General features: G+C 40.8%; 1 protein-coding gene across 1 annotated transcript in view; it reads right to left on the bottom strand.

Annotated features, from left to right (window-relative positions):
- The window catches only part of LOC110165448 (alpha-N-acetylgalactosaminide alpha-2,6-sialyltransferase 1-like), a 23,048-nt gene extending 14,844 nt beyond the window's left edge, over nucleotides 1–8,204 (bottom strand). Inside the window, exons 1-3 of the mRNA XM_055150274.1 lie at nucleotides 8,201–8,204; nucleotides 2,644–2,791; nucleotides 1,560–1,746 (exon numbers count right to left, since the gene is read on the bottom strand). Of these exons, the coding sequence (XP_055006249.1) occupies nucleotides 1,560–1,746; nucleotides 2,644–2,744 (288 nt within the window). The 5' untranslated portion in view covers nucleotides 2,745–2,791; nucleotides 8,201–8,204. The remainder of the gene's footprint in view (nucleotides 1–1,559; nucleotides 1,747–2,643; nucleotides 2,792–8,200) is intronic.
- Between the last annotated feature and the right edge of the window lie 4,296 nt (nucleotides 8,205–12,500).

The following is a 12,500-nucleotide window of genomic DNA, read 5'->3' as shown; positions in this document are numbered from 1 at the left end:
CTGACCTGGCACACTGGTTCCCCCTTGCTGTAGCATTTGTGTTGTACCTCATCAATCTCTAGTTGTGATGCAGTTGCCGTTTGTGGATGTTGGAACATTGAGCTACTAGTTGTTTGGCCGTTAGCTTGGATTGTTGGTATCGTAATAACCATTTCTCCCACATCCTGTTCTATATATGTACAGTACAAAATGAAAACAATTATATATTTTATATGCATAATATAGTAATTTATGTTGCTATATGCAAATATTTGTTAAGTTTCATGATCAATGTTCAGAAGTAAACACATCATTTTTAAAACTCTGTCATGAACAGTGGTGGGTTAATACAAGTTTTTCTTCCCACTCCTTTTCGAGAAATGTGTTTTTCTGTTGTTTACAGTGTGTATGTAGTGTACATGATTATTGTTTCTCTTTTGGCACAAACTCGAAATAAAAACAAATCAATCAATTTTGCCCCACCTAAATTATTGCATTACTAGTTGGACTCTGACAAGCAAAATTCCTCTTAAAAGAGCTGAATCTATAAAAAAGTACTTAACGTATTAGACAAAAAGCCCACAAATGCAGAAACCTTGACAAATACTAATTCCTAAATTGGGACAACACAATTAAATATTCAGATTTAATTTTGGTATATAACATTTTTAATAGTCTTGCTTCACCTCCTCTAAAGGAGTTTGAAAAAAAAAAAAAAATCAGATCTCACAACACGATCAGCTCTAGAGGCGACTGCTCTGTGCCGTTTACGAAAAGTGTTTCTGGACAAACTCTTTTGTTTCTGGAGCAGCTCAAACATGAAACACGGAGCAGCTCATGTACGAGAACTTTAAACACTGCAGCGTTTTCTAAACATTTAAAACATGATGATCAATGGACAAATATGTTACAGTGTTTAACCAAATAACATTTTCTTTTATATCGGGGGATGTTGGTTTAACTCTTAAACTGTTGACTTTAAACTTCAAATGATGTTTGAAATGTAATTGTGTGTGTACAGTTGTGTGTGTGTGTGTGTTGTGTGTGTACAGTGTGTGTACAGTGTGTGTGTTGTGTGTGTACAGTGCGTGTGTGTGTTGTGTGTGTACAGTGCGTGTGTGTTGTGTGTGTACAGTGCGTGTGTGTGTGTGTGTGTGTGTGTACAGTGCGTGTGCTGGTTTTATGTACTTTTGATTGATTGTTGTTGTACTTTTCTGTGTCCTGTAGATGATTTCACATCAACCTGCCGAGGGACTGAAGATGGAAATGAGCCACGTTGCTTTAATCTTTACATATTTATATTTTTATGTTTGTTAATATGTGCAGTCTCTTTATAAATACATAAATAAAAAAAATAAGAAATAATATATATATAGATATTAGTCATGTAACTGTACTTTTACTCGAGTACATTTTAGTTTTGGTAATAATTTAAAAGATATCTAAAAGATAGTTTAGTTAAATGAAGGTTCTCGTCTCTACGTTTGGATGGAGACGCTGACCTGAGGTGACAGACCCGAGGTGACGCCGACCCAAGAAGACGCCGACCCGAGGGGATGCTGACCTGAGGTGACACTGACCTGACTGATCTTGTGGCTCCGTCGTTCGGTCCTGTACACGTCGTCAAAGTCCCACTGGGGCATTCTGTGGTAGTCTGCGAGGTGCAGGAGGGGGACGGGGGTGAGGCCGGGCGGGTCCGTCGTGGAGGGAGGAGCCGTGGAAAACTCAGACCTCCACAACCGAAAATCGAACTTCAACTCCGACAAACTGCAGGATGAGAGGACGAGTCAACGTTACACAACACAGACATACACAGACCATAGGTGAGTTTCAGCTGACGTCATTGTTATTAAAAGCCGGCGTTGCTGCTGGGAAATATTTGGTCGGAGGCAAGAAACACGGTAGCGTCAAACACAGTGTGTAACCTCACGTATTTACCCCCAATAATGGTCAATTCCTGCTGCATTATCGGATGCACAAATAGAAGCACGGAAGACGGAAAATGTCTTTTTCTTATTCCGAGTGAAAAGAACCACTAACGCTGAATTAAACGACTTTCAAACATCCGCAGAGCAAACGTAGAAGATCCTAACAAACCGTGGACTCCAACAAGTTCAACAACACATCGAGACTCTTGGAGGTTTTCATCTTTTCTGCTGTGAATGGTCCAGGAGTTTCCACCAAGTCATTGTGGATATCACCCAAGTGAATATTTGTCCAGGTAGTTGGAGATTCTGACCAGAAATTTGGTTTGTTCCACCTTTTGTCGGGGTTGAAAAGGGTGATTTGTCGTCCATCGATGTTTATGACCAGTTTCTGGTCAAATGGTCTTGGGTCCTCTGCCGTTAGAGTGGATAAATAACCAGGATCAATACCCTTTACGTGCTTTCTCGCTCCGTCCGTCATGTTGAATTAGTGTTTCTTGCCGCCGACCAAAATAATTCCCAGCATGCAACGTGCGCTTTTGTCAACAATGAAACTCGCCTATGTGTCATGAGTTTTGTGATCCGGCCCCTTTGGGATCAAAGTCGGTTGGATACGGCCCCTGGACCAAAATGAATTTGACACCCCTGATCTACACGATCTCTGGGGTTAGCTGCCGGCCTCGCTGAGCTTCATTTGGCTGTCTCTTTGGTCTGTGATCAGAGGAGAGGACGGACTCACCATTTTTTCTGAGAGACATCGGCCCAGGAGATGTAGAGCACAGGCACCAGGGCGACGGTGCAGAGCAGCGGCAGGATGTGACAGTACGACAGTTTCACCATGGCAACCTCTGACAGGTCCTCCAGGTGCTGCTGACCCCCCGCTGCACCTGTCGGGGTCAAAGTGCATACGACAGGTGTCATGTTTTTACTGTGGTTAATCATAATTACTGTATTTTTCTGACTATAAGACCTAATACACGCATCACAAATTTCAGACTTCCAGTCATCGCGCAATTCAGACTGGGAAGGATTTTCCGAACAAGTGAGACTCAAACCTCCATGTTTGTTTTCCCAGTGGGATGTGTCTATTGACAAAGTCGATTTTTTCAAGTCTTTTGAACCATATCACTTTTGTTTCTGGTTCTGATATTGTCATATTTTAGTTTTGGGATTCGGACAATCTGCTAAACTCAGATAGTGCAGTTAAAAAATAATTATAAAAGGCTTAGGGCTTGTGCAATCAAAACTGCACATAAGTGTAGGGAATGTGCAATAATTAATAGAACAGAAGAATGCAAGGGTTTGCCTGTTAAGGATAATTTAAGGGTCCTGTTGGTGCATCACTCGTGGTCAGACTCGGTCTCATATTTACTTAGTTTTATGGTGTTTGTTTATGTGCTGCTTTGTGTTGTGTTGTCCTGTTTTTTGATAAAGCATGTGACCCCCGTCCCAAGACAAATTTCTCCCATGGGAGACAATAAAGGATTATCTTATCTTATCTTACATCGTAATTGTGTGGTTGTTGGATCCTAACAGCGGAAAACGACTCGAGAAATTTGTTTGCGAACTCCATAAATGCAAAAGTGAATCAGATGTGTGTGAATCAAACCTCTGTTCAAACTGTTTTTCTTCCCAACGGAATTGAAAAATAGTGAAAGGTGAAGGTGATGGGCAGGATTGATCCACAGGAAGAACCAAAAAGGAAACATTTGACTAAGAAATCATCCCGAGTTTACAGAGAACATTTTCGCAATTTTCTCTGTCCAAAGTAAAATCCGATCCCTCACACAACCGCGGTTACGAATTTAAAAAGTCACCACCAAAGTGAAAAGCACCAACTGTTCACCAAGAAACACCTTCCACTGCAAAGAGACCAAGACGTGATGTTGCTGTAAAACCACAAGAACAAGAAAGTGCAGCTCAGTCTGTTTGTCTTCTGCTCCTCTCCATTAACAAACGGGATTTTGTTTTGTTGTCGCTCCACATACAAAATGTTCTCTGTAAACTCAGGATGATTTCTTAGACAGTTATTTACCAGCCTCTGCACGTTTACCAAACCAAACGCACATCGTGACAAACACAGATGCATTTGTACAGTACTTCCTGCTTCTGAAGAGTGCGGACGCTATCCTTGCTTGCTCCTGCTGTTTTCGCTTTTTAATCAGTTTACCTCCTCAAACAACGGATAATGTGTCTATTTTTGATTTCCTTTTAAGCTAATTAATACTTTTAAACATTTTTACATTTTTTAACAAATCATCTGATGAGCCAACATGTCGGGGAGAAGAAACCAAGGGAATTCTATCTGTGAGCGCTGTCGGAACTATCAACAAGAAATTTATGAGCTGCGAGCACGGATATTTGCTTTAGAAACTGAAAAAGGACTTCATCAGACGCTACCAGTGACGTCCAGTGGTGAGCAACCTACAGTTATTTCCAGAGAAGAGGGTGAAAATTCTTTCATCTTAAACCTGAGTGATACTGTGTCTTTTCCAAAACTTGGTACAGACCAAAATGCTAAGCCAGCGCAGCGAGTGATAAAAGACAATGCTAATATCGTTATATCACCCACAATAAAGCCAACAAACAGATTTTCACCACTGTCACAGACTGATGTTAATGTACAAAGGGATAATGTACTGTCATCACAAAACAAGAACAATAAAGTTGGCAAAAGAGTGCAGGCATACCGGGAATCTGTGCCAAACGTCAAGGTCAGAGATACGTTGCTGCTAGGAGACGGGGCTATCAGTGGTGTGAGTCACAGAAGAATCCTAACATGCTGCTACCCAACGTACACTGTTTCTGAGATAACAAAACTCCTGCCAAAAGTTTTGTCAACACATCAAGGGGTCAAACAGCTGATTGTGCATGTGGGTGCAGTGGACATCAGAATGGAACAGAGTGAAGTCTTGAAAAGGGATTTCACTAAATTATTCGAGGAGCTTAATAAAGTGGAGGTTAAGACATTTATCAGTGGACCTCTTCCCAACATAGACCTAAGGAACAGGAACAAATTTACCCGACTGTTTCAGCTGAACACGTGGCTGCTGAACGTGTGCGCGGCCAGAGGATTGCACTACATTGAGAACTTTGATCTTTTTTGGAAACGGAAGGACCTGTTCGAGGGAAATGGCCCACACCTAAGCAGAGGTGGAGTGAGAGTGTTGACGGAAAACCTCCTCCACGCTCTGAGGCACCGGCCTGGACAGGGTCCTGTGCATCCAGTGAGAGAAAAGAGAAATGGGAGAAGCATCCCTACTGCACCTAACAGAGAACCAGCCAACAAGTCAGCACCATTGACAGCACCACCACTGCCACAACCACAACCACTTCCCCCTCCCCCAGACAACAACTCAGCAGCATCACCACCTCCCGCTCCCCCAGAGAACAAGTCAGCAGAACCACCTCCCCCGGAGAACAAGTCAGCAGAACCACCTCCCCCTCCCCCAGAGAACAAGTCAGCAGAACCACCTCCCCCGGAGAACAAGTCAGCAGAACCACCTCCCCCGGAGAACAAGTCAGCAGAACCACCTCCCCCTCCCCCAGAGAACAAGTCAGCAGAACCACCTCCCCCGGAGAACAAATCAGCAGAACCACCTCCCCCTCCCCCAGAGAACAAGTCAGCATCACCACCTTCCCCTCCCCCAGAGAACAAGTCAGCAGAACCACCTCCCCCTCCCCAGAGAACAAGTCAGCAGAACCACCTCCCCCTTCCCCAGAGACAGAACCACCTCCCCCTCCCCCAGAGAACAAGTCAGCAGCACCACCTCCCCCAGAGAATGAGTCAGCAACACCACCACCACCTCCCCCAGTGCCACCAGCACACCCATCACCTCCGCTGCCCACAGACCAGCCTGGAGTCCCCATTGCTACATCTACTCCATCAACGGACTCTTCACTCTCCTTCTCCTCCCCACCTTCACCCATGGCACTGCCCAACCATCTAGAAAGCCTCATCAGATCGGGAATCAAGATGGTTCCTCTCACACCTAATATAGCACGGTCAAGGGTTCTGACATCAACTATGTTGAACTCTCCCCCATACAAAACTGTGCCTGTTTCACCACCAGAGACTCTCTCAGCTCTCCCCTCACATTTTTACTGTTTTGATGATTAAAATGTTTGTGTTTCATATGAACTTGGCACAAAAACTGGTTTAACAAAGACTTTTAGTATCACAGCCACGATTTAGCCTTTATTTTTTATTGAACCGTATCGAATCAATTTGAAATATATCATATCGAATCAAAAGTGCACTGTATCGAGATATGTATCGTATCGTGGCCTGTGTATCGAGGTATGTATCCTATCGGCAACTTCTTAATGATACCAGCCCTAGATGGGTACCATAGGAAATCTCTTCGTGGTTTATGTTCTCTAGCCATAATTCCTGTTTTTTTTTCAATAATTCCCTTGTTTGAGCTCCTGATGAGTAACTTCCAGAGGAACAGTGAAGAAACTAATTGTTTTATCCCGTTCAGAGCATCTAGAACAACCAAATACACAATAAAACCTGCCCATGTTTCTCTGATGCTGCTGAAGTCAGTGACATAGTGTTGCCCGGTGTCATGGCGGCGAAGGTACTGTTGTTATTGGGGTCACGTCACGGTGCAAAGCCTCTATAGGAGCAGGGCACAGTAGTTGTTCAAAAATGATCTTAATTGTAAATCCCTAATGAACTCAGTGTTGGGAATGCCAAATTCTGACTTCAGCTGTTGAAAAGTTTTAATGTTGTTGTCCTTAATCCACTGACATAGGTGTAGTAAATTATAATCTGACCATTTTCTAAATCCTACATCTAATCTGTTGGGTACAAATGTTTTCATAAACCCAATATCAGCAGTGTTGGGAAGGTGACTTTTAAAATGTAATCCCCTACAGATTACAGATTACACACCCCAAAATGTAGTTTGTAATGTAATCCATTAAATTACTTAAAGTGAGTAATGTAATCTGAATACTTTGGATTACTTGATTTGCTGTAGAGAAACAAAGACGAGGAAATCGTAACATAAGAAATTTTGTCTGATAAAAGAAAATAAAAAGCCCAGATTTTCTGTATTTCTGTAACCGTATTAAAAATATTATTGATAGAAGACGAGGAGACACGTCCGCCCAGCAGAATTTAGTCCTGGTTTAGTCCTGGTTTAGTCCTGGTTTAGTCCTGGTTTAGTCCTGGTTTAGTCCTGGTTTAGTCCTGGTTTAGATCTAGTTTAGACCTGGTTTAGATCTAGTTTAGACCTGCTTTGAGTCCTGTTTTAGTCGTGGTTTTAGACCAGGTTTAGACCAGGTTTAGACCAGGTTTAGACCAGGTTTAGACCTGGTTTAGACCTGGTTTAGACCTGGTTTAGACCTGGTTTAGACCTAGTTTAGACCTAGTTTAGACCTAGTTTAGACCTAGTTTAGACCTAGTTTAGATCTAGTTTAGATCTAGTTTAGACCTGCTTTTAGTCCTGTTTTAGTTGTGGGTTTAGACCTGGTTTAGACCTGGTTTTAGACCTGGTTTTAGTCCTGTTTTAGTCCTGTTTTAGTCCTGTTTTAGTCCTGTTTTAGTCCTGTTTTAGTCCTGTTTTAGTCCTGGTTTTAGACCTGGTTTTAGACCTGGTTTTAGACCTGGTTTAGACCTGGTTTTAGACCTGGTTTTAGACCTGGTTTTAGACCTGGTTTAGTCCTGGTTCAGTCCTGGTTCAGTCCTTGTTTAGACCTGTATTAGACCTGGTTTTGGATGGATTTAGCCCAAAATGTGAAAACAGGAAAATACCTCTGTGTAATCCATTTATTTCAACAAAGTAACTGTAATCCAAATACCACTCACTAAAACAGTAACTGTAACTGAAAACAGTTACTCATAATTTGTACTCTGATTACGTAACTCAGGTACATGTAATCTGTTACTCCCCAACACTGAATATTAGTTAATAGTGAAAGTATCTTAGACGGCCTAAACATTGATCGCATTTTGTTTTGGTCTTTTTTTAAGCAGATTTTCTAAACAAATGTCAGTTTATGCGTCTCTTTACTATTGCCAGGGATCAGATTGGTCCAAAATAGAGACACCTGGGACATTTTTTTGTATAAAATTGAGACAAATCACTGGTGTTTGGATAAATCTGCTGGGACAGAGCTCAAAACTGGTACTGTCCCGGGTAAACAGCGACATCTGGTCCCACTACTCAAGACAATTACCCAATCAGAAAGCAGAATGAGCCTCACATGATCTCTACTTTTTTAAAACACACACTTCCTTTAAGTTACACGAAGCAGAAAGTTTAAAATAAAAGAGAATATTTTACCCGTTGGCTCCTCCACGACTCACAGCGTCTCCGGAGCACACGGCCTTATGTAGAGACACTAACAACGCAGACGCAACCACAGCAACACACAGAGGGGGGGCCGAGGAGAAGAGGTCTGATTTTACGACTTAACCAAACACAAAACCACACGAACGGTCGACTTTTTCAGTTAACTTCTTATTAAACTCGTCTTGACACATTTAGAAGTGAAACGGGTTAAAACAGAGCAGATACAAACAAAGAGGAGAGTCCAAACCCCCCCGCCCACAGAAGCACATGGTCCGACCCAGAACCTCCTCCATGTGCTGCTGTTGCTCGGGGGACGATTTTGGCTGTAGCACCAGAGGAAACAGGAAGACAAGAAAGATATTATTGTTGTTATTATTATATTATTATTATTATTATTATTAAGTTAAATGTTCTGTCTTAAAGCTCCACTGTGGAACATGTTTTAACCATAATTATTGGGTGTTTTGGTTCAAGACTTTTATCCAATCAGAACGCAGAATGAGCCTCACATGACTCTGTCATTTGGGTTGCCAGATTCAAAACCAAAACTAAAGTAAATCACTGGCATGGGCGACATGCGAGAACTATATATATATATATATATATATATATATATATATATATATATATATATAGGTTTGTTTTTTCTGTGTTGTTTTATTTTCAACTTTTCACCTTCATTCCCATGTTTGAAATAAAACGAAAACCATCATTATCATCATTATTATTACTATTACTAATCTGCATAAATAAACTCAACTTTGCAAAATATAAACTCTAGTGCCGGAGTGTCAAACTCCGGGGCCGGATCAGAAAACTCATGTCATATAAACCCCAAAAATAACAATAAGTTCAAATATTTGTGCAGAGAAACACAAATCTATTACAGAAATCTTTTTTAATTGATAAACTCTTTCTTTTACAAAATATTATAATATTATGAACAACCTGAAACTTTAAGAAAAATACAATTTCAACACAATGTTTTAACATGAACTTGTATGTAAACAGGAATAACTACATTTTTGTTGTAAAATTCTGCACTCGGCTCCACTTTTCTCATGTTGGACATTTTTCTGATGAGGGTGTCACGGTCAACAGTCAAAACGATCGTCCTTTAAGAGCGTTTGGAAAGAGACAAGTCTTCATTTGTGCTGCTCTGGTGGGAGGGGCCACGTACAGAGACGCTGGAGACGCTGCTGTGATAAACACCACAGAAAATTACCAATATTTTTAATAAAAATATTTAAGTTGAAAATCAGCCAAGGGCCAGATTAAAGGTCTTGGAGGGCCGGATCTGGCTCCCGGGCCTTATGTTTGACCCTGTGCTCTAGAGCCACATCAGCTGTTTGACATTATCATGTGTTTAATGCAGTTTTGACACATTTGTTTATGTTTTACAGAAATTGAAACTTTAAAATCACATGACTCATTTGACATAAACTAATGTCTCTGATAAAAACGGCTCGATCCTCGTGTCGCTGATGTGGTTCAGCTTCTGTCAGACTAAAGGACACGACTCAGTGGAAACATGAAATAAATAAACTGATTATTGCACTGACTCCCAGTTTCGTTGTGTTTTGTATAATTTTGTGTAAATCTAAATATCAATATATCGTATCGTTTAATGTGATGATACAGTATCGATATCGTGGGTAAGAAGATTTTTTGGTTACAATGTTGTTGCTTGTTTAAACTCTTTATACGACACATTTGACATTTTCGATGATTTAAATGTTTGTGTTTCATTTTAATTTTGCACAAGAAATTATTTAACAAAGACTTTTAGTATCACAGACATTGATTTAATCTTTATTTTTTATTGAAATGTGTTGAATCGATTTGAAATATAACGTACTGAATCAAAAGTGCAGTGTATCGAGATCATATCGTAGTTTCTAGTAAAGTACAATTACTCAAATATTCTCCTCAATTACAGTAAACAAGTGAGTATTTTTATGCTGCTTTGGGCTCTAAAATGTAAAAAAAACAAAAAAAAAAAAAACAATACAAATCCAGAGAACACATAAAGACACCATAAGAATCTCATATTTTACTTTCATTATGACACATTTAACTTTAATTTCACATTATAAAGAACATTTCTGACACAAAAATACAAGATTATAAAACTGGGTAAAGTTCTTGTTTACTGCATTCGTGAACTTCAACATTTCGATTTCGAGAAGCGGTTTTAAAACACATTTCAGTTTGTTTCAATAAACCGTAAATAAAACTAAACCTGTGCAGTGTCGCCCTCTAGTGGGACATTCTGGAACAACTACTGGATTTAAAAACAGTTTTGGTCAAATACAAGAAACAGCTGGAGTGTAGCGTAGATTTTCCAGGTGTGTCCAGCTCTTCTGCTCAGATATTTACATTTAGAACTTTGTAAATAAGAAGTAGTTCTGCCAAATAAAACAATAAACTGACAAAATGCAGGATAAATAAAATAAATATAAAAATACTTCTTATTAAATTGTGCCAGTGTGTTCATGAACGTGTGAAGTTTTGGTCCTCAAAGTGTCTGAATGATCCCAGAATGTGTCAAAGGTTTGTGTAGTAGTAGTAGTAGTAGTAGTAGTAGTAGTAGTAGTAGTAGTAGTAGTAGTAGTAGTAGTAGTAGTAATAGTAGTAGTAGTGGAAGTAATAGTAGTAGTAGTAGTATAGTAGTAGTAATAGTAGTATAGTAGTAGTAGTAGTAGTAATAGTAATAGTAGTAGTAGTAGTATCACTTTGCACCTGTAACTGACAAAACTGTTTTAGAGATCGTTACCAGTCTGAGTTCATCTACTTGCTGCCTGGACATGTTACCCACTAGATTTCTAAAGTCTGTCCTCAACAGTTTACTTTCACCACTCACTCACATAGTTAACATGTCACTTCAATCTGGAACATTCCCAAACGCGTTGAAAACTGCGGTCATTAAGCCTCTCCTAAAGAAGAGCAGTCTTGATGCCACAGTACGGAACAATTTCCGACCCATCTCAAATCTGCCGTTTTTTGGCAAAGTCCTTGAAAAAGCTGTTTACCAACAGCTTACGAACTTTCTCCAAATGAACAACTCCTTTGATGTTTTCCAGTCAGGTTTTTTAGAGCCTCCACAGCACTGAGACTGCTCTTATCAAGGTGACAAATGACATCCGCCTGAACACTGATGCAGGCAAAGTCTCAGTCTTGATCCTGTTAGATCTGAGTGCTGCTTTTGACACTGTCGATCATGGATCCTCTTACAGAGACTAGAGGACTGGGTGGGCATCTCTGGTACTGTACTAAACTGGTTCAAGTCCTATCTAGAAGACAGGAAGTATTTTGTTGAAATTGGAAACTGTGTCTCAGATGACATGGCCCTGACCTGTGGGGGCCTCAGGGGTCAATCCTGGGCCCCCTGTTGTTCAATCTCTACATGCTGCCATTAGGCCAGTTAATAAGCAGCAATAACGTGTCGTACCACAATTATGCAGACGACACTCAGATCTACGTCTCTCTGGCAGCAGGAGACTATGGACCAGTGGAGTCACTTGGTCACTGCATCCAACAGATCAGTGTGTGGATGCAAAACAACTTTCTCCAGCTAAACTCTGACAAGACTGAAGTCATAGTGTTTGGTCCACAGAAACAAAGGGACAGTGTCAGCAGTCACCTCCAGTCTCTCTCTCTAAAACCTTCAAATCAGGCAAGAAATCTCGGGGTAATAATGGACTCAGACTTGAACTTTAACAGCCACATCAAATCAATAACATCTGCAGCCTTTTACCATCTAAAAAACATAGCGAAAATCAAAGGTTTACTGTCTAAATCAGACTTGGAGAAACTTATCCATGCGTTTGTCTCCAGTAGATTAGATACTGTAATGTTCTGCTCACTGGTCTCTGCAAACGAGCTGTGAGACGCTGCAGAACATCCAGAACATCCAGAATATCCACAACATCCACAACATCCAGAACATCCAGAACGCTGCAGCTCGGGTCCTGACTCGAACTAGGAAGTACGATCACATAAGTCCTGGTCTCAGGTCTCTGCTCTGGCTCCTGTGGCTCAGAGACTTTAAAGCAGCTCTGTTTGTACAAGTGTCTCCATGGTCGAGCACCAAAGTCCATCTGTGACATGTTAGTGTCATATGAACATCTCACACTCTGAGGAGCTCAGGGACCAACTCCTGCTGGTGCCCAGAGTCACGACTAAACAAGGGGAGTCAGAGTTTCAGGTTCATGCAGCTAAAACCTGGAACAGTCTGAACATGTGAGACAGACTCTTCTGTGACGCTGTTTAAATCCAGACTCTAAACATT

This window comes from Boleophthalmus pectinirostris, unplaced genomic scaffold (assembly GCF_026225935.1).
Source record: "Boleophthalmus pectinirostris isolate CB_2022bp ecotype Guang Dong unplaced genomic scaffold, ASM2622593v1 HiC_scaffold_14, whole genome shotgun sequence".
Lineage (NCBI taxonomy): Eukaryota > Metazoa > Chordata > Actinopteri > Gobiiformes > Gobiidae > Boleophthalmus > Boleophthalmus pectinirostris.
The sequence above is the reverse complement of the archived record's forward strand: the minus strand, read 5'-3'. Positions and strand labels throughout refer to the sequence as shown.